The 20,352-nt window shown below is 35.6% G+C and overlaps 1 protein-coding gene across 1 annotated transcript in view; it reads right to left on the reverse strand.

The window, feature by feature from the left end:
• RTTN (rotatin) overlaps positions 1-16,733 on the reverse strand; it is a 78,765-nt gene extending 62,032 nt beyond the window's left edge. The window contains exons 1-11 of the mRNA XM_031503992.2: positions 16,641-16,733; positions 15,858-16,045; positions 14,449-14,644; positions 12,663-12,752; positions 11,436-11,514; positions 10,254-10,368; positions 9,582-9,732; positions 8,514-8,679; positions 5,890-6,071; positions 2,877-2,992; positions 1,039-1,209 (exon numbers count right to left, since the gene is read on the reverse strand). Of these exons, the coding sequence (XP_031359852.2) occupies positions 1,039-1,209; positions 2,877-2,992; positions 5,890-6,071; positions 8,514-8,679; positions 9,582-9,732; positions 10,254-10,368; positions 11,436-11,514; positions 12,663-12,752; positions 14,449-14,644; positions 15,858-16,045; positions 16,641-16,671 (1,485 nt within the window). The 5' untranslated portion in view covers positions 16,672-16,733. The remainder of the gene's footprint in view (positions 1-1,038; positions 1,210-2,876; positions 2,993-5,889; positions 6,072-8,513; positions 8,680-9,581; positions 9,733-10,253; positions 10,369-11,435; positions 11,515-12,662; positions 12,753-14,448; positions 14,645-15,857; positions 16,046-16,640) is intronic.
• Between the last annotated feature and the right edge of the window lie 3,619 nt (positions 16,734-20,352).

Below are 20,352 nucleotides of genomic sequence, written 5' to 3' on the forward strand. Positions count from 1 at the left end.
AGTGGTCAATTCACTGTCTGACCACGAGATGGCAGAGAATACACAAAGCACAATTATTTCTGTAGTCAAAAATCTGTCTACAATTCCACATGGTCATATTGCAAACTAAGGACTGAGATTTTTCTTGTTGTTTTGATGGTTTTTTATTTTATTTTTAATTTCAAGTGTACATTCTTTCAACTTAAATTTTGACCTCAAACACAGTAACTTTGCTCCAACTGTTATACACAGAATGGAAACTTTGCATAAAAGACAAAAAGTCATTAGATTGGTACACCTACACTTGTTTTCATGTACAAGACTTAATATTTCTGACAAAAAGCCTGTAACTGAAAATCAATCTTCTAATCTGATTGACTAATGTCTAGGAAAATCTACCTTCCACTAAAAACTGATCCAAAAAATTAAAACCAGTTCAAGTTTACATATCTCACACTTTCCATCACACAAAAACTTCATCAGACCTTCCCAGCTGAAATAAACAACAACAAAAAAAAAAACCCTCTAAACTCTAAAAAACAAATATAAACGATTTTTTAAAAATCCCAACCCCAAGAGCTACAACAGAATTTTAAAAGAGCACTGGAAGGAAACAACTATTAAAATCACTCCAATTTACAAAATATAGTTGATTATAACATTCCATCAGAATAAGAGTGATGATTTTACATGTTATGTAAATCTACTCTTACTTGCATGCATACTAAAAACTAGCAGGGGGCAGCAGAGCCTTACAAACCATACATCATATCAGAAAAAAGCATTACAGGAGGAAAAAGAACACTGAATTTCAAAAACTATTTTAAAAACTGTATTAAAAAGAGCTTTTTCTTTAAGAATTGTAATCTGAAGAATACACTGGTAACTGAAGAATAGACAAAGTTGCCATCTGTGATCATACATCACCAGTGCAAATCAGATTAATTTCTCTGTGCAAGGAGCTATTTTCTCAGTATTCACCCCTGAGGAAGGTATCTCTTACTGCCCTCTTAAAATGCAAAACCAAGAGACAACCACTCATAATTACTGTTGACATACCTTTTCTACAGGGAGAAGTACCTGGAGCAATCTAACAGTGAAGAGTGAAATGCTAATAAATGTCATTCTGTGATGCACCAGCATCACCTTGGGCTGTTCTGCACTTATATTGCTTTTGTGATATAATATAGTTTCTCCAAGCAAACCCAAGACCAGAAGCAATTTGTCTTTCTGAAAACAAAATCAAAAATACAATAATTAGAAAAAAATGAAACATCACTATCTATTTACAGTGTTTACACAGCACCTGCAGTATCATTAGCACAATTATGCCACATAAGCTAAAATTGCAAAAATGCTGCCAAATAAATAGCAATGTGTTTGTCACCTATGAACTAGTCCTAGACCTCAGTCTACTTTCACCATCAGTTCTGAATACTTTGTTCAATAACTACCCATTCCTGGTCGCTCCTTCCCCTTTCCTCCCCCACTTTTCTCTCTCCCTCCACCATTTTAATTTCTGCTCACTACAATTCTGAACTTCTGAAATTTTATCTGTTTTGAAGTTCAGTCTTAATAAGGAAATATTAAGTCCTAATTTGAACCCACTAATAAAGCTTTACCTTAAAATCAAAAAAAAAAAGAAATAAAACCAGTTCACAATTACTTTGAAAATATCAAAGAGTTTTTTATCCCTATTGATTCTCAAAGGAAATAGCAAAACTTCTTTCTTTCTCTACCCCATTTAAAAAAAAAATCAATACAACTGCATACCATTACCCACCTTATTTGCAGAGGTTTGTTTATTAGTAGCCTGGAAACAAACATTATCCTACTAATAATAATCAGTATGGTATACACGATATATTCTACAGTAGTACAACAGATTTATAAGCAATGAAAGATTCAGATCATAAAACAACTAGATGAAGAGATATTAAACTTCGGAGATTAAGTGCTCTGCAAGGAATTTTCAGTACTGATGTGATGTTGATCAATTATAATAGATTTTCACAGATTGGTAGATTAAATTAAAAGAAAACATTCTCATTCACTAATACATCCTATGAATATAAATATTAATATTTATAAAATAGAGAATAGGAAAGCCTAAAGCAGTAATTAATATTGCAGCTGTTATTGTTTCATATTCAGTGGTATTTTCACAAATTCCAACTCGAATCAAGTGCATGTAAGAGTACATTTAATTCAAATCTTGAGACAAGTTTCAGTCTGCAACTCTGATATATCTGTTACAGGTCTGACCATGCCAGTTTATGCTTCAGCTTTCACTTGTCTTCAAAAGAGCAAGTCATAATTTCATCTGTTTTTCACTAATTTCATCATTCATGTACACAACTTTCAACTGTGCTCAGCAATTTAAAATATTTAGTCAACAGCACCTTAATGCTTTGAATCTCTGCTGGGCCAAAAAGGCCCCTCCTTTCTTTCCCAGCTAAGCAACATTGTTAGGATATCTGAATTTGTGCAGGGATCTACAGTCCCTGTGAGGAAATGGATAGCATGTATCTTAAAACTGCAGTCCTGGATATGAGCAGTTATTTCCCTAATTTTAAACAGATAGTTTATAAAGAGTAAAGAAAGGGAAAGTTGTTATGTATATCAAATTGGTGTCCAACATTTGTAGTCAGTGCTTTTCCCTCAGCTTCCCCTCCCTACATATGTTTCTCTCAGTGGCTGCTTATTTTCTTGAAGTAAAACTCCAAGTAATGTCTGGTAAAAGAACTTATATTTTAAAAAGTGCCATCTAGTAATAAACTACTTAAAATTTTCAAACACACAGCTCAGCAGAAGCTTAGATATACACATCGCCGCACAAAATGTCAGAAGCTTATCAAAGGAGACAAATATGGCTATCAAAACCTGAAGAATCTTACCAATTCCAATGCAAAAAGGCTGTCATCTTCCCAAACATTTTCAGAAATAGCATCACCAATAAGAGACATGTCTTCAACAAGCAATTCAAGAACTTCCATTGTCATTCTCCTGCTGCCTACAAATGAGAGGATAAATTCAAATACAGACAAAATACTATGTTTCGATATTCAGAAGACACCACTGTAAACAAGAGATTATACCTCACTTGAAATTCTGGTATTTTAATTTTCCTATATGCTTCTACAAAACTAATGCTAATTGTCCTCAACCACTAGTAGTTCTGCATCAGAGAAGACAACAACCAGCCAAAGTCACAACAGATTAAAGCAATTGTATACTTAGAAAATATCTGAATTTCCTTAGAACCTATCGCAAAATTATTTAAGAAAATAATAATGAATTTTACTACAGTTGGAAATCTGATTACTGAACTTTTTTAAAGTTCATAATAAAGTAAATAATTCCCCCCATTCTGACAACAGTGTTAAAAATCTTCTGTGCATATTACCTACTCACACTGATCTGCATTTTTGGTATAGGAGTGCCTTTCTTCACAGATTATTTTGTTTGAGATCTTTTAAAAGACAAAGAGATGAATACCCACTAAAGCGATTTGCACAATTCTCTGTAACAGTTTCCTCTTTGCTTGTAGGCTCGGATTTATTAATTTTAATTTCTTCTTCTGAGCATATCTTAATAACAAGGCTAAGCTGGTCCATTAGTAACTTTTATCCTCTGTATAATTTTAAGCTTGAATATGTGGCCACAAAGAAACTTGGCCTGAGCTTAGAAATCTACAGCCTACATTTACTACAAATATAAACCTCCTCCTGATGTCCCCAGATAATGAGAAAACAGAAGAGTTAGAAGGTTATACGAAGAACAAGGCAGAATATCTGGAGCTAGACCAAATATTTTCAACCTCACACAAGTGAAGATGCCAAAACTGTCTGACATCTTAAGGAACCATACGGTGACAGTTTCCCTTAAATAATCAATGTAGTGCAACTGTTGGCTTAGTTACTTGTTGATGGTATGTTTCTATTTAAAATCATAGATGAATTTCACATAACACCATTGAATTTTCAATGTATCTTTTAAGTAATATTAAAATTCTGCATCCTTCAAAATCCTCAAAACAAAATCTGTTTAAAAAAGATAAAGCTCTACTTAACTTGTTTGTTATAATTAAACATTAATTTCTTTATGGATTTTTCTATCTATTGTAAATTTTACACACTGCAGAAGCCTTGTTGACACTTGAGTAAAAAAATTATCTCTGTACGTGACTAGATATGTACTTATAATGACCACAGCTTCTGCAACTTGTAGCTTCAGTAATCTGCTTTGGGTGAGAAATTACAGGCACAAGACCTTTTTGAAAGCTTGGTTTTCCTCATCTCACAGAAGTTCTGTTTTCCATTGATTTTAGGTCAATTTAATGTAATAAATCTCTCCTTTTAACAAAAAAAGAAGCAAAAATAAACCACAAAACAACCCCCACAAAACCAAAACAAGCCCACACTACTACTGATTTCTGCAATGACTTTGCTCACAAGGCAGGTCAGCACAAAGGAAGAAAAATTCCAATGAACATTTCCACAAGGAACAGAATTTAAGCTTAACTAAAATACACATCATATTGCAAAATAAAAAGCAGCAAATTTTACAATAAGCTTCCTGTTTTTTCCTTTACCCAATATTAAACATCTATATTTTAATCATATAAATTAAAGCTATACCATATAAACTGATAATAATGTTCATAAAAATGCCTGTTAATTTTACTTAAGATAACAACCCAAAATATAACCACATGAGAAAGTGTGTGTTACTGTCTCACAATATCACACTGTCTCACAGTGCGCCTTCAGATCACAGGCTTTCAGATCAACAGGAACAGGATAAAAAAATTAGTTTATTTACAATCTGTGTCTCATTACAGCACAGTGGAAGAAAGAAGAAATATCACCAAGGAGAGTTTAACAAGTGTAAAAAACCTAAGGGGAAGATAAAGACAGGTCCACCTTTCCAGAAAGTAAAACTATTTTAATTCTGTGATAAGATTGAAAGAAAGAGCCTTGAAATGTAGAAAAATTGTCTTTTAACTCTGCAGATTTGCAGTGACAGGCGCCAGAAATGGAAAAGATAGAAAATACATTTTCTGCAGTTTTACATTATAAATAAAAGATGCTAGAAGCCATGAATGCACTTGTGACTAATTAATATTTAAATACCACTATTATGAAAGGAAAAAACAAAACTTTAATTCATTTTAGTTGGTTTATAACAAAAAGAACTGAATCATTTTCATACACATTTCATAGACATTTTATAAGTTGAAGCCTCTAACTTTTACTATCCTAGTCATAGATAGATACACATTTCCATATTGGAAACCCTGACCACATTTACCAATACCTGTTTTGAATTAAATTACATTTTACAGCTAAATACCATTTTAGACAACCTCGGAGCAAAAATATTGTCCTGCAAAAGGGCTTTGCAGTTTAGAACCTCTATAAATTAAAATTTGCAATTAGACTATCATTACTTATGTTTCTTAAACCATTTGTTACTGTATTTTTAAGAAAAAAACGAGCCTTTCACCAGAATTTTTGTTTATTATTTCTTGAACAGGAGGGAAAACTCTATAAACTCTATGCTCAAACTGATCCTTTGGAGAACGCCTTTGGTTAAGGGAGGTTATTTTTCCATCATCCTGAGTGACATTGTATCCTGACACACCATCTTTCCACCATACACTGACTTCTTGCCACTGTCAGTAAAAAACACTTAAACTTCTGCAGCAACTCTGGAAATCAATCAAAAGTTTCAAGCTTTGTGACCTGAACAAAGTCCCTAGAAAAGATCCTTTGCACCTAGCTATAGTACATCAGTAGCCATCTGTGCCTTATTTATTTGAGGTAGTCACCTCATTAACCAACTTCTTAAGAGTATCTTGTATGGGAAAGATATGCAAGTTAAATACTTAACTCAAAAATTTCTTACCTGTTCTTAGAAGAGGTATTGCATTTTCCAGGATGGAAACACAGAACTGAGGAAGGCTAAGCTGCTTCATCTGTAATTCCAAAGTGTCCTCATTTTCAATATCTGGTAGGTCAATATGTCCTACATCAAATGGGGAATGCAGAGAGATTCTGGAGTTTGCATTTGCTTGAGTACTGTTTCCACTTAAAACAAAAAGTAAACAAAAATTTTAAAAAAAGAAACATAATTAACTCTTGCAAAGAGAAAACATGTTATATACAGACGTTAAAAACAGCATTAAGTATTTTCATTACTCCTGCCTCTTTCCTCCCATCCCAAACTTTCTCTGCTATCTACCAGTGTTGCAAAAAGAGGGAGATTTTGTTTCATTGTTTTTTTTGGATGTCAGAACAGGTAGCATCACAAGTGAATGCCTAATGTTTTGACAATCATCTTCAAAATCACTTAGCACTGTGCACCGGAAGAAATACACATGCAACGAACACAATATTGCATGAGAAATATCTGTTTATTTGAAATTCTTTTTTTTTTTGATGAACAAAATCTATCAGTTTCTTGAAGCAATACAACTTACTAAATCAAATTCCAGACTGAATTATACTTACTATATTAAGACCATTCTATATAGCTAGCCACAAGAATCCTTAGAAGGAAAATTAAGAAGTAGGAGTTTTGTTTACTCCTTAGGACCACCTTATCCACTGTAAAACAGGAAATATTTCCTCATCCAACAAAGCCTTAAATGTAATCAAGTATATACTACAAAGTATACAGAATGCTATTAAATTATAGATATTTTAAAATTATGAAATATTCTATCTATATGAATATATCATTAAATATAGTATATATGGATCATATATTATGAACAATATATAGTTCATAACTGTATTAATTTTCAACAATAATCTAATTCCACTATCAACATTATAATTAATAAAAATCAGGACATATTTTTCAAGTTTTCTTATCCCAAACAATGTTTAGCAATTTTTATTTCCTTTAAAAACCTGTATGACTTACAACTGGGTTTTGGTTGGTTCCCTTTTTTATTATTAAAAAAGCTGAAGAAACTGAATGGTGGCATGACTGTTACATTCTATTGTCTAACTAAATGTAAAAGATGTCTATAAGAAGTTAAATGCCAACTGACTGAGAAGTCAACAAAAAACTACAAGCAAAATAGAAGACTTCACCAATGTGTAGTTTGGGTTTGGCTGCACTTACCAGAGGAAAAGTAAGGAGAGGTATCAATCACAAAAACAGTTCAGAAGAGGAAAGGTTAAGTTTCCAGGCAGAATTTGAAACAGACAAACAGATAGATTGAAGAGTCTCAAGATTAAAGAAGAAGGAAAATAAGAGTTACATATAGAATAACAAGTAAATGACAATAAACAAATTTACATTACAATTATGTAGAAAAAGACAAGATTCACTAAAAGTAGCTCTTCCTTATCAAAATCAGAAATGTCAGAGCAACACTACTGTCATTTCCCTCTATCATATATTCTATTCAACATCATATTGTTCTTTATGTTAACTCTGGGCTAAATTATATTTTTGGAAGAAATTACATTCGTGGGCAGTGAGCAGGTCTACTGCAGCACACAGGATGCAAGAATATAAAGGTGTGCAGTCATAAACAGCTCATAAAATAACCCCATGTGAATCTAGAAGTCACCACTGACTGAACTGGTACTTATTCTTATGCAGCTTTTATTTCTAGACTGACTGCCAGGCCATCACTCTCTTGCACAATATACACCAGCTGCTATTAAACTGTTAACTGTTCAGCTTTGGGAAACGCCCAGCATAAAGTCTGGAATTCATCGACAGTGCCATATTAGTTACATGATAAAAATTAATATATTAGACTTCAATAAAAATAACTTTTTAATATGACTGTCAAGATGTATTTATAACTGAGCTATTCTCATCATAGTATATTTGAATACCTAAGAGGTACTCAGACACTAAGCCCATACATCACAGAGACTGAAATGAACTACCAACAAGCACACAGATTTACAAAGACTTTTAAAATCCCACATACTAGAAGACATTGGTATTTGAACAGCAGCTTTAAGTCTTTAAGTTGGGCCAAGACGAGCAACAAAACCACACACAAAGACTTCTACATCTTGAGGGTATACAGATAATTTATAATTTCATATAAGAGTCAAATATTTACTTATTATAGAACTGAAATTTGTTGTCACATTTAACAACAAATTTTAAAGACTTCAACAGAAATCTTTATACAGCATAGCATTTTTGACAATACTGTTACCTACAGGACGGCCATTCCACTTAAAAGAACTTATGAGGTCATCTGCTGAAAAAAAGAAAAATCCCTGACTTTCCAGCAATAGACTGAAAAAATGCTTTTCTGTCTTACAAATACATGCATAAGCAATAACAGCTGATAGGAAGAGACTTTGTTTAAAATGGTGGTTGGGTACAAAATGTTTTTATGTATTCTGAACACCACTTCAAGAAAGGTTTAATTCTTCACAAGTTACCAAAACCATTGCATCAATCCACACACTGACAAGAAGCTGATAATATAATCCTATATTAAAATATTTTTAACTGAAGTGTAAGTTGTTTCCTGTTTCATTCACCTGGAAGATACTGCATCCCAATCTTGACCATCTCCTCTAGGACGCTGAACTGTCCGGCCAATAACAGAGGGCCGAGGACTACTGCTTCCAGGTGATGGATTCTGAGAATGAGGAGCACCTCTTGCTTCTTGACAGTAAGATATAGATGAATTCTGGGAAGCTGTGCCTTTATGTAACACAAAGAACATATTTTCCCTTAGAAGTATCCCTTTGTCTGAAAGATTCTACCTAGTAAACTTAGTAAAAGTAACTAAGGTAGGATATAGAAAAAAACGCCACATAAATACCAATGACCTAGAACAACTGATCACTGGCAAGTAGAAGATTTTGAAACCAAATTCCAAGGCAAACACCACTGAAGAGTCCAGCTGAATCATAAATCTTGAATTTCAATAATAGAAACATAGAGTAGCTATTGGACTTGTTGATGTTATAACTGAATTAGCAGCCAGTCAGTACCATTTATTAAGACGCCAAATATAGGGGCAATCTTATGAAGAAAACCAGACTGCCAATTTATAGAAACAAAGCTTTGACTCAATTCAGATGACAAAATGGAAACAAGAAGACCATTAAAAGTAATCTACACCATTAAAGCTACAACTTTTAAGTATTAATAACATTGTGAAGCAGCCCTCATGACTGCAAAATTCAAAACAATGATTAAACTACTTTTAGCCATCAGCATAAAAAAGAAAGTTCACATAGCTCATGAAATTAGTAACTACATTGTTAAATACTAATAGCTTGAAAGCTTTTCTGAAACTTTGCCCACTTTTATTTTACAGATTTAATTTAGTTTTTTTTAAAAATCCCTCCCCTGCTGACATACAAATAATTGGATACTGGGAGAAGTTGATAAATGGGGAATCACAGGAAAGTAAAACTGAATAAGTACTTTAAAACAATCCAAGTACTGAAAGTTTTTTAATTAATATTAATAGCACTGAACACCAAAACAATTTCACAAGATTACATTTGCTATAAGGTTCTGATTTTTTTCTGTTGTTTTAGACAATCTTATCTGTAGTAAAAACAACAATATCTCAAATACTTAAAAATACCTACCTTGCTCTGAGGAAGAAAAACTTGGATCTCTATGGAAGTTAAGCCTACTTCTCAAAAAGATGCAAAGCTGTTGCAAGCAAGACACAGCCTGCAAAGCCAACTGGTGCCTCCCATCTCCTCCAAAAGCCAAGTTTAGAAGAGACAAAAGGCTCTGCAAAGACAAAACCACCAACATCAAGACCTGAACATTAATCATCCACATGAACAACCATGCCAACAAATCTTACACTAAATATAGTTAAAAAATGTTTCCAAGTGTTTTTCAAAATCACAGCAAAGAATAAATAGGCTCAAGTACTGTTTCATCGCTGAATGCAAGACCACCAGGCATAAGGAAGAAGCCAAGTTTCACATTATATTTCCAATAAAGTCACCACTTCATTATGGGAGCCCATTAGAGGGTGTGCAGACAACAGTCACACAAATTTATCTTATTCAGAAGGAACAAAGTATTATTTCAGAAAACAATTCATTAGTGATTAGCAATATACATTGTTACAAGCAAAAAACTTTAAAACTGTAATATATAGACAATGTCCCCTTTCCTATGCACCTGGAGTTAGCATGAAGGTACTTCTGTTTAACTATTTTGTTTAAAAACAAATTGAATCATTTGCATAAATTCCTTCTTGGCAAAGCTTATACCAATAAAAACTTTAAGTGAATTCTTGCCTGTACAATCTTTGGCCTTTGAAGGAAGATCTCTGCAGGAAAATCTTGCATAATCACATCCTGAAGAAGCTCACATGTACTCCATATTAAACTTTGGTTGTTACTTCTCAAAGAGCTAAAAGTTCATATTTAAATATGTATTGAAATGGAAAGAAAACTAATCAGTAATTATTAGCCTGAGCAAGTCTTTACAAGAAAGTTATAATCACAACACTGAAGAATCTAAAGAAAAAAAATCTCTGTAATTCCATTGCCATAATTTTTTTCAGTTTAATTATTCCTTAGCTATATTAATCCTATATACAATAACAAACTCAATTCCCACAAGTAAAATTTGGTTACAAAAAGAGAAGTAACTTTATTGATTCTGAATTTGAAATTAAAATAAGAACTAATGGAAATTCCCTGTGAAGCTAGTGGTATATAGCAAGTAATATAACTCATATCATTAAGAAAGTTTCTTTCACTACTAACGTTCATGTATAACTTAAAAGAATTTGCATTACATAAGTGGGAAATTCCATAAAAATAATTCAGAAACCACTGTTTCTGAAACCATGGTAAAAAAAATCAAATATGTCCAGTTACAAATCTGTGTTCCTCTTCTATATTCTGTTATAAAGGAAATTAAATATTAAACAGGCTCACACACAAAAAAAAAACTATGCTAGAAATTTATCAGACAACTCATAAGGAATCCCAACTACAGAACTCTCCCTTGGGGCACTTCAAACACTTTTCCTAAGTTAAAGAAAAGAGTCACTGCAGAAAGACAGTTGGAATGACTCAATGCCCAGTTAAGGCCCAGTACCTAAACTTATTGGCCTAAAGCTACTGCTGAAAGTAGGGATTTTCCTACCAACTGGTTATGGAGGTAAAGTAAATAGTGATTTTATTTCACCTTTTATTCAGCTTTTATTTATTAACTGAAAGAAGTCTTTGATCCACTTAAGAAATTCGTAATTACACACTGAAGTGTCATGAACAAAAGACCCAAAGACACTCTGATTTAAACACAAAAAATGGAGAGTGACAATGCCCAGTTTTAGCCCAGTTCATTTATCAAAGGTAGCTCACTGCGTTATTTACAAGAACAATCACATGATGCAGGACAGAAATTTACAGCCAACCTTCCCAAAAAAGAAAAACTACAAGGAAATTGTAATGTTTCTATTACTGCACCTTTCATTTGATGAAAGAACATGTCTATCTGTTGAAGTCAGAGTTAGCCAAGGAAAGGTGGAAAATTTTAAGCATTTCACTGCAAAAAAAAAAATAGAGCGGATGTCTTGAAATATAATTTATAGAAATTTTATATCGTATACATCCAAGGCAAAGTAAAAAACTTATAAACAATATACTATTTTATACAGAACTTTTTCAAGTAAATATAGGCTTGCACAAACTCAAATGCTTTGAGTTTTCAGAAATACCAAAACATCACTAAGGTCATATGAAATATATTTATTGAAGAAAGCTTTACCAAATAACAAACACAGCATTAGTGGAAGAATACTCAATCTGTCACATCATGCTTTCAATCAAATTATAATTTCTATCTGCTACAGAGGATTATTTTATCCATTAGCATAATCTCTAAAAATGGAAAATTGACCTCACAGTTTTACTTTTCAAGCAGTAGAAATTATTGTTCTTACAAAATTATGACACATAATAACTTTGTCATGAAAATAACTTTAAAGCCATTTCTAACTTAAAAGTTTGTAATAATTATTTTGTAATTCCTAAGATAGTTGATACATTATTAAAAACTCAAATGGTGATTTACCTACAGTAACGGCAAAGTCATATTTTAAAGTCTAGATCTCAGCTCCATACTGTATTATAAGTAAGGCACTCTCCTGTGAACTGCTACTGGTATACTAGTACAGGCAAAAACCTGCAAAAATACTATTGACCTGTGGTTGCCAGCAAAACACTTCACATCATTTGACAAGAAAAATCAAAGCATAACACTGGTTTTCATTTAAATATGAAGCAAAGATTCCTCTAGCACTTACACCAGTTTTCTAAAAAGTAGAAATGTACTTCCGACTAAGTTTTGTTGAAATAAAAGGTTCTTAATCCTTTAAGCCACTTCTGATTACAAAACACAGATCATCTGGAAAACAGTGGCAATTTAAATGATTTTTTAAATTGCAGTACTTTCTTTTGTACTTTAGATATTCCAAAGAGCTACACTATTTACTAGAAAAGTGAAATATCTATTAAGATGAATGTCACTTTTATTAGCATTATAATTGTAGCTTATGTGGTGTCAAATTTCACAGAATAACAAAAGGGAAAAGAAGAGCCTATTTTGCTATCCACATTTGTAATGGAATTCCATCTAAATTACAACTCTAAGCTCTTTCTGTAATTAACATATTCCTTTATAACTACACATACCAACTGTTCTTTTGGGAGATATTTCTAACTGCGGCAGATGACTTCTACTTTGACAAAAATATCCAGTGAATAATTCCTCTTGAGGCAGAACTAAAAGGAAAAAAAAGGGGTAGGTTTAAAAAAATGCACATGCACAAAAAATGCTCTGTTTATTTTCATGCTTTTCCTTAACTATTTGTCTCTTGCCCTTGAGTTTAAATCAGTTTCCTTAATAGGTTAAAATAGTCTCAGAGGATCAGAAAAATGGATGCAAAAAGAGTATGTCAATGCTTATTTTTTTATAATAATATTCTGCAACTGTAAAGAATTCTCTCCATTTTTTACACTAACTAGCATACCATACAAACAATAGCAAAAACAATTACACAAAATGTATTGCCTGATGGAAGACTGGCAGCCAAATAAATTACTTTCCTTTAATCTACCTCTGTAGTAATAAAATTAATTTTATACATTAATTACTTGAAACTTTTTTCTACCAAACTGATATCTTCTTAGGTCACCTAGAAAGTTGCCCCCCTGTATACATGTATTTTGCCCCATGTCATTCATATGCAAACTGTATAAAAAAAACACAAGAAATGTTATCACTAAAAGCAGTTTCTCCAGACCATAATAATTGAGTTCAAAGAATCAAATTATAATGATATCAAATGATAATGCCAGTTTATTAGTTTACAGTAATTTTTTCCCATGACTGAAGTTGAAACAGACAGAAAAATACAACACTCCTGCTAGGAAGTATTAGGATTATTCCATCCACACATGCATACAATTTACAGTATAAATAACTTCAACTGACTAGTTTCAGAAATACATAATTTAAGAATGCACATGTAGAGGACTATTCTTCTCCATATAGTAGAAACATTAAGTAAAAATGCACCCTTGTGTGGGCATAGAAAGGAAAAAATATTAAAAATTAATCACCAGGCATGTAGTTCTAGTGAACTATATCTCAAGTCATTACAGAGGTGGCAGAAACCACCAAAAAATTACTTTTATCTCTGTGACTGAACAGTATGAATGACAGAGGTGTGGTCATTACTGCTACACGGACTGTGTAACAGCACTGTCTTTCCCACAATAAGCATGAGTTAATGCAATATGATACATAATTTTCTCCTCCAAACTCTGTTCCAAAATTTTTAAGGCAGAAGAGAAGAACCAAATGGGTTAGACTACATCTAGGAGGAAATATAAATCATTGTAACAGACAGATAATGAGCTAGGTAACAGATGCAAGCAATAGCACTTCACACATAATGTGACATTTTAAAGAAAGTTTATGTATTCTTCTATGACAAATGCTCATCCAATACTAAGTACATAGAGCATACAGCTACTGTAGCTTCAAAAATCATTCTGTTAGGATCAGTTATTGTTTTTTTCTTTTTCTTCCTCATAGGATTTGAATTGCTTTCCAAGCTAGAACCTACTATACAAAGAACAGCAGCGAAGCATACTAGCTAAATTACAGATTTATTTGAAATTGCTACACACTTGCTGCCATAAAGCTGTCCTTGAAAGTTGTGTCATGCTCTTTGTACATTATAGAAAACAGATATTATACACTGAGGAAATGGATATGGAATTCCATTACAGGAATGCCGCCAGGTGATTTAGCTAAGATTACACTCTCTCTGGCAGAATCTGATTAGTACACACTTCCCTGACCTCTCAGGAATAATTCACCTACTATGCCAGAAAACATTAGCTTCGCATAGCCTTTTTGTTTGCTTTATTTTGATATAAAATAAATTACAGTTCAAAACAGGTAATTTACCTGGCTGATCTACTGAAGGCTGAGACTGAGCTTGATAACATACTGAAGGACTAGAAGGGAGTTCAGAAGAAAGAAAGAACAGTCTATCCACAATCCCATCAATTATGGCCTGCAAATTTGGATCCACATCGGAGCGAAGCTGAGAGAAGAATTCAACTGCACCAATTCCAACCATTTTCTGGGCAGCAGGTGGATGCTACATTAAGACAAATAACTGACAAAGTTAGTTTGAATAGTCTTAAGGTCTCTGGAGAGGGGCAAGAAATAGAGAACAGCAGGGAGAAGAAAGAAAATAATTGAAATTCTTAAGTTATATTTTGCCTATATTTGTTTAGATCATTGTGCTGAGGTAGAGTTCATTTTCTTCCCAGTGGCTTGCATAGGGATGTGTTTTGGACTTGTGCTGAACACAGGATTGATAATAAAGAGTTATTTTTGTTACTGCTAAGCACGGCTTATAAAGAACCAAAGGCTCTTCTGCTGTCCTGGCAAGAGATCTGAGAGTACAGGGGAGTTTGGGAGGAGACACAGCCACGACAGGTGACCCCAAGTGCCCAGAGGGATGTTCCACATCACAGAATCACAAAAAGGCCTGGGTTGGAAGCAACCTTAAATATCAGCTAGTTCCAAAAGCATGCTCAGTCTATAAAGGGTGTGAAATGAAGAAGGGTGGACATTTGGAGTAATGGTATTTATCTTCTCAAGTCACTATTAAGCGTGAGGGTACCATGCTCTCCCAGAGATGGCTGAATACCTGCCTGCCCATGAGAAGTGGTGAATCAATCTTTTGTTATGCTTTGCTTGTGCATGCAGCTTCTGCTTTTCCTATGAAACCACCTTTGTCTCAACTCACAAGTTTTCTCCCTTTTACCAATCCCATTCTCTCCTCAGTGCCACTGGGTGGGGTGTGAGCAAGTGGCTATGTGGGGGCTGCTGACTGGGGTTAAACCATGACATCCATCTGTCAGTATCAAGGATGCCTTTTTTAACTCTGCATAGTTGCAGTTTTGTTATTACAACACAAGAATGTAAAAATCTGAGCTGTAACATTTTCTCAATTAGTTGCAACTATGTTCAAATCTTTACTTTCCAGGAACAATGCAAATGCTTAGCTGCAAATCATGCTCCAAGTTGAAAATGAAGTACTAGATGAGAAACTGAAGAAGCTGAGAAACTAAAGCAGAAACCCAGAAAAAATTATTTTTCTCAGCTATCTCTCTGACCCATTTAAGTCGCTGAAATTGTTTTAACTTTGCTCTACACACAGTGACTTTATTATTCCTGTCTTTGTAAACAGTCTAAAAATCTCGTTACATGGAGATACAAAGTAAATTAATATCCAGCTTTATTTAGCTTCAGCATTCTAAAAACACACAGTTTAAAAATAAATTAATGTTAGTATGTCATACCTTGATCAAACTGTTCACAAAATTTAACACTTCCTCTTTTATTGGCACGACTGGGAAATTGAACCACTCCAAAAGGTTACGAAAAAGTGCTTTTTCATGGACCAGATCAGCATAGGAAATCAAATTGTGGTCTAGTTTAAACAGAATAGTCTTCAAAGATCGCTCTCTTATCTCTGTCAGTTCATGACCTGCCCAAAAATAAAGTGATTAAGAAACCCATAAAATTATTTGACAGAACTTTTCTTCTTGTTTGAAGAAACAGAGATGCAGTGAAAAAAAGCCGGCTTATAAACTGCCAGTATTACGCCTACCAGGAAGTCAAATACGATTAGCGCTCACCAGCAACAACCTCATCAAGTGTGTTTGCACGATTATAAAGCGGTGAGACATAAAGTTATACTGATAGAATCCGGTGCCAAATGCGCCTCTACTAATTTAACGCGGTACCGGCACCTCTACCGGAGTATGCTGTGCGTACGGAAAGCTGCCTCGGACCCACCAACCCAACAAAAACTCCCCAAGCCCACTGAGTCGAAAGGCACCGTGCTTGAAGGGGCCGCCTTTGGCATTTCCTTTGGAAAGGAAGCACGGAATGGAAGCAGGTCCCCCTAGGGGAGCGCCGCCGCCCCTCCACGCCCGCCGCGGGGAGCGGGGTGGAAGAGCAGCAGGCAGAGGGGCGGCGGAGGCCGGGCAGGAGCGGCCGGGCTCCGGCGGAGCAGCGCCGGGCCGCACGCCGCCGCTGCCCGCGGCCCCGCAGGCGGCGGGAGGGAGAGGAGCCATTACCGAGCTTCCTGACGAGCGCCGACAGCTCCATCGCGCCGCGCCGCCCGCCCGCATTCAACCGCCGCGCCGAGCCGCCGCCCGCCCGGCTGCAGGCGCCCGCGGAGCACCTCGGGAAATGTAGTCCGCCCGCTTCCGCCCCGAGCCCGCCGCCCGGCGCCGCGCGCGAAGCACGCCGGGAGTTCTCATCGCGCCACGGCCCGCCGGCGGGAGAACGGAGAACTACAGTTCCCATGAGGCCCCGCGCCTCCCGCCCCGCCGCGAGCGCCCGGCCCGCCGGGCAGAGGGACGTAAAGCTGCCAGTGCCTGCCCCTTCCTGCCAGGGCTGTGCTTGGCTGGGGCTGGCCGCTCCGCTCAGGCAGCTAAACAGTGACAGCCTTGAGCTACGCCAGGGGGTGATTTACTCATCGCGGTACAGAAGGGAGACCACTAGAAAGACAGCGAGGGACTTTTTGCAAGCGCATTGTAGTGACCGAAAAAGGAGAATGACTTCAAACTGAAAGATGATGGCTTTAGATAAAATGTTAGGATGGAATCATTTACTGTGAGGGTGGTGAGATACTGGAACGGGTTGCCCAGAGATGATGTGGATGTCCCATCCCTGGAAGTGTTCAAGGACAGGCTGGATGGGATTTTGAGGAACCCATTATAGTAGGTACCCTGCCCATGGCAGTGGGGTTGGAATTAGATGATATTTAAGGTCCTTTCTAACCCAAACCATTGTTCTATTTTACAATTTACGTTTATAGTGATAATGGAGTGTTTGGTGATGTCACTGATGTGTCTGCCAGCACTCTGGAAATAGCTCTTGCTGACTCGTGTAAAGCAAAGCAATGAGGGGGTGAAGTAGGAGGTGAAACATTAGAGGGTTTGGGTTTTCTTTTTTATGTAACCTAGACTCTAGGACTACATTTCTTTGTCTATAGAGCCAGGCTGTTTCACAAAGGAATTTCTTAAGCACATACTAAAGATGGATGGTACAGTTTTGCTCATCTGATCTGAGGGCTGATACCTTATTTTTGAAAATTCATGCTTGTCATCATAATTGGAAAAAACAAAGTGATGATAGCTGGACAAATGATAGACATTGTGTGTATATGCTCGTGAATTGTTTTGCACATAACTGCAGGTTCACAAAAGAAGATAGCCTTATAATAGTCATGGAGGGAGGGGGGAGTTACACTGTCTATTGCACAAGAAACTACATTTTTATCACCACCCAACAAAAATGTCAAAGTGCAGTGTAGCACATGCAAATGCTTTCCAAAGGATGTATGTCACTGCCCTCTCAGTTTATGGCTAATTGTTTCTCCATGTGGTCACCATCACTGTGCTACTCTTTCACAGTAGATTCATATTAATGTCTTCCATCTGCTCTTTCAAGATTTTGCTCTATCAAGTTTTGAGTTGCAATTCTTAATTGCAACTCAAAACTGTCTGTCATTTTGCAGGACAGTATTTCTATCTGTAGAACAATATAACAAAGGGACTTTATTAAGCTAATTCTAATTGTACTGTGCTGCAACAGCGGTTTGTTTAGCCCAGGAGGCTGAACTCACATGGATCTATCAAGAGCAGTTACATGAGAAGCATCACTTACTAAGTAAAAATTCCTTTTAGCTGTGCATGATATGCTTGTTCAATGAAATATGAAGAGCTGTAATCAGATGCACGTTGGGCTCCTCGCATTTCCCCAAATAGGACTGGTGGGAACTTTATGTTACCCCATGTGATCATAATAAAATTGATTTGTATCTCATTTCTGCAGCAAGGAGAAGGAATTAAGGAGGCAGGCATTTTCCAAAATAAAAACATTTCTTCAGGAGGAAGAGCTACATCATTCACCTCTGTGGGAGTGTTCAACCCAGGTCCTTCTCACCTCTTTAAATGTGGTCAGTCTACATTGAACAAAAATTTTCTTACACTGTCTTCAGTGCTGGTGTTGGTAGCTACCAAAAGCATTTCATAGAGGACACACTCTCCATTGCCAATATATTCCTGTACTGTAATTGTGACCATTTTGGTCAACTTCTCTTAAATGAAGGCCTAATTAGGTTAAACTTTAAGAAATATTCCAAACCTTGAAAAGCAGCTTCAGTTTTGCTACTCTTGTTTTAGACCAGAAAAGAGATCATTCTTTACCCAAAACTGATCCAGGGGCCTGCTGTATCAACTGGTGCAATACATTTTATGCTATCATGGCTCAAGATTGGTATTCAATTTAAATATTTTAATTTTTACAAATAGAGGAGTGATATATTAAGGGGAAAGTGCATATCTCCATAAAATAGTAACTAAAAACACATACACACACAGAGGAAAAAAAGTTTACTGGACATTAAAAATGAAAAGAAGTGGTGGATGGGCTCAATAATTATTGCTGGCATTATAAGACAACCTGAATAGGGGAAGATTAGTCTCTCATTACTGGGAGCACTGACTCCCTCTGTGTCTGCATCTCCTGTTTTGGACTCATGCTAGCAGCAGCTCTGCTTTCCCTCTTACCTGCTTGTTCCCTTTAGCTTGTATATTCCCATGACTACTTCTGAAGCCAGATGGACTTTTTCCTCTCCATTGGCATTATTTAACAGGAGTGTCTTTTCTTCCAAGTATATTCTTACTGATCTGCAGTTAAAATGTGTAGGAGTTCCACCACTGGGAAAATTAGTCATTGATCTCATTTACATTGTCCCTTGTTTCTTCCTTACTGCACTCTGCATAAGATGAACTTTAAAGAGCTGCCTATTCCTGACTCCTCACAAGCTTGGTTTCTATAATTCAAATAACTTTTTTTTTCTTTTTATATCCTCTGTGTCAGATGGGTTCCATCCCAATAAACTGATGAAAGGTGGACAGGCAGTGGATATTGCTGTACATCTTTGTGCATGACATTTTAGCATGTAACTGCAGGTGCACAAATGAAGATGGTTTTGTAATTCTCACAGTTTTGTAGAGGTTCTTTTACAAAAGCCTTTTTTTAACACTTTCAATATAAGATGCATGGTAATTTTAAATTTCCCTTATTTCGAATGTCATACAGAGAGAGGAGCTTGAAAAAACTTTTTATGAGTGGTTTCTACAAAGTTTTCAGTCTTCTTTTTATTTATTATTTCTGTGACTCATTCATTACAGGATGAAGTCTTGTTATCTCTGCATCCTTTTTTCAAAGCTGTCTATTCATAACATATTTTTCCTTCTTTACTGCTCTGACTTCTGTCCTTTAACATTCCAAAAGTTCTCTGAAGATCAGCATATCAAAAACTCTATCTGACAGGGACATGATCCCATTAGTGATATCTTTATTGTACTTCTGAACTTAACTGTTGCAACTTCCAATTCTTTGGGAATTTCCTGCTGTCTGATTTTTCACCTATCTCAAGGAGCAGCAACTGGACAAAGAAATATCAGGGCACGTCAGATGAAAAATCCCCATAAATTCTCGGTTCTTCTTTAATAGGAACACCAAATAGGGACTACAATGCCCAGACATCACTGACTGCTATGTTTAAAACTAACCTTGTGACATGCCAATTGAAAGAAGACTGCCAAAAGGAAGGAGAGAAAGCAAAGAGCTCAGAGTATTGGGAATGGAAAGGGGTAGAAATGTACAAGAGAGTTGAGATGAAATCTTCCCCACATAAGAAAATTATCCTTGTATGATAATCTTTTCTCAGTCTGCCTCTCAATTTGTTTCAGAGTCCATTTAAAAGTATCA

Source organism: Lonchura striata, chromosome 1 (genome assembly GCF_046129695.1).
Source record: "Lonchura striata isolate bLonStr1 chromosome 1, bLonStr1.mat, whole genome shotgun sequence".
Lineage (NCBI taxonomy): Eukaryota > Metazoa > Chordata > Aves > Passeriformes > Estrildidae > Lonchura > Lonchura striata.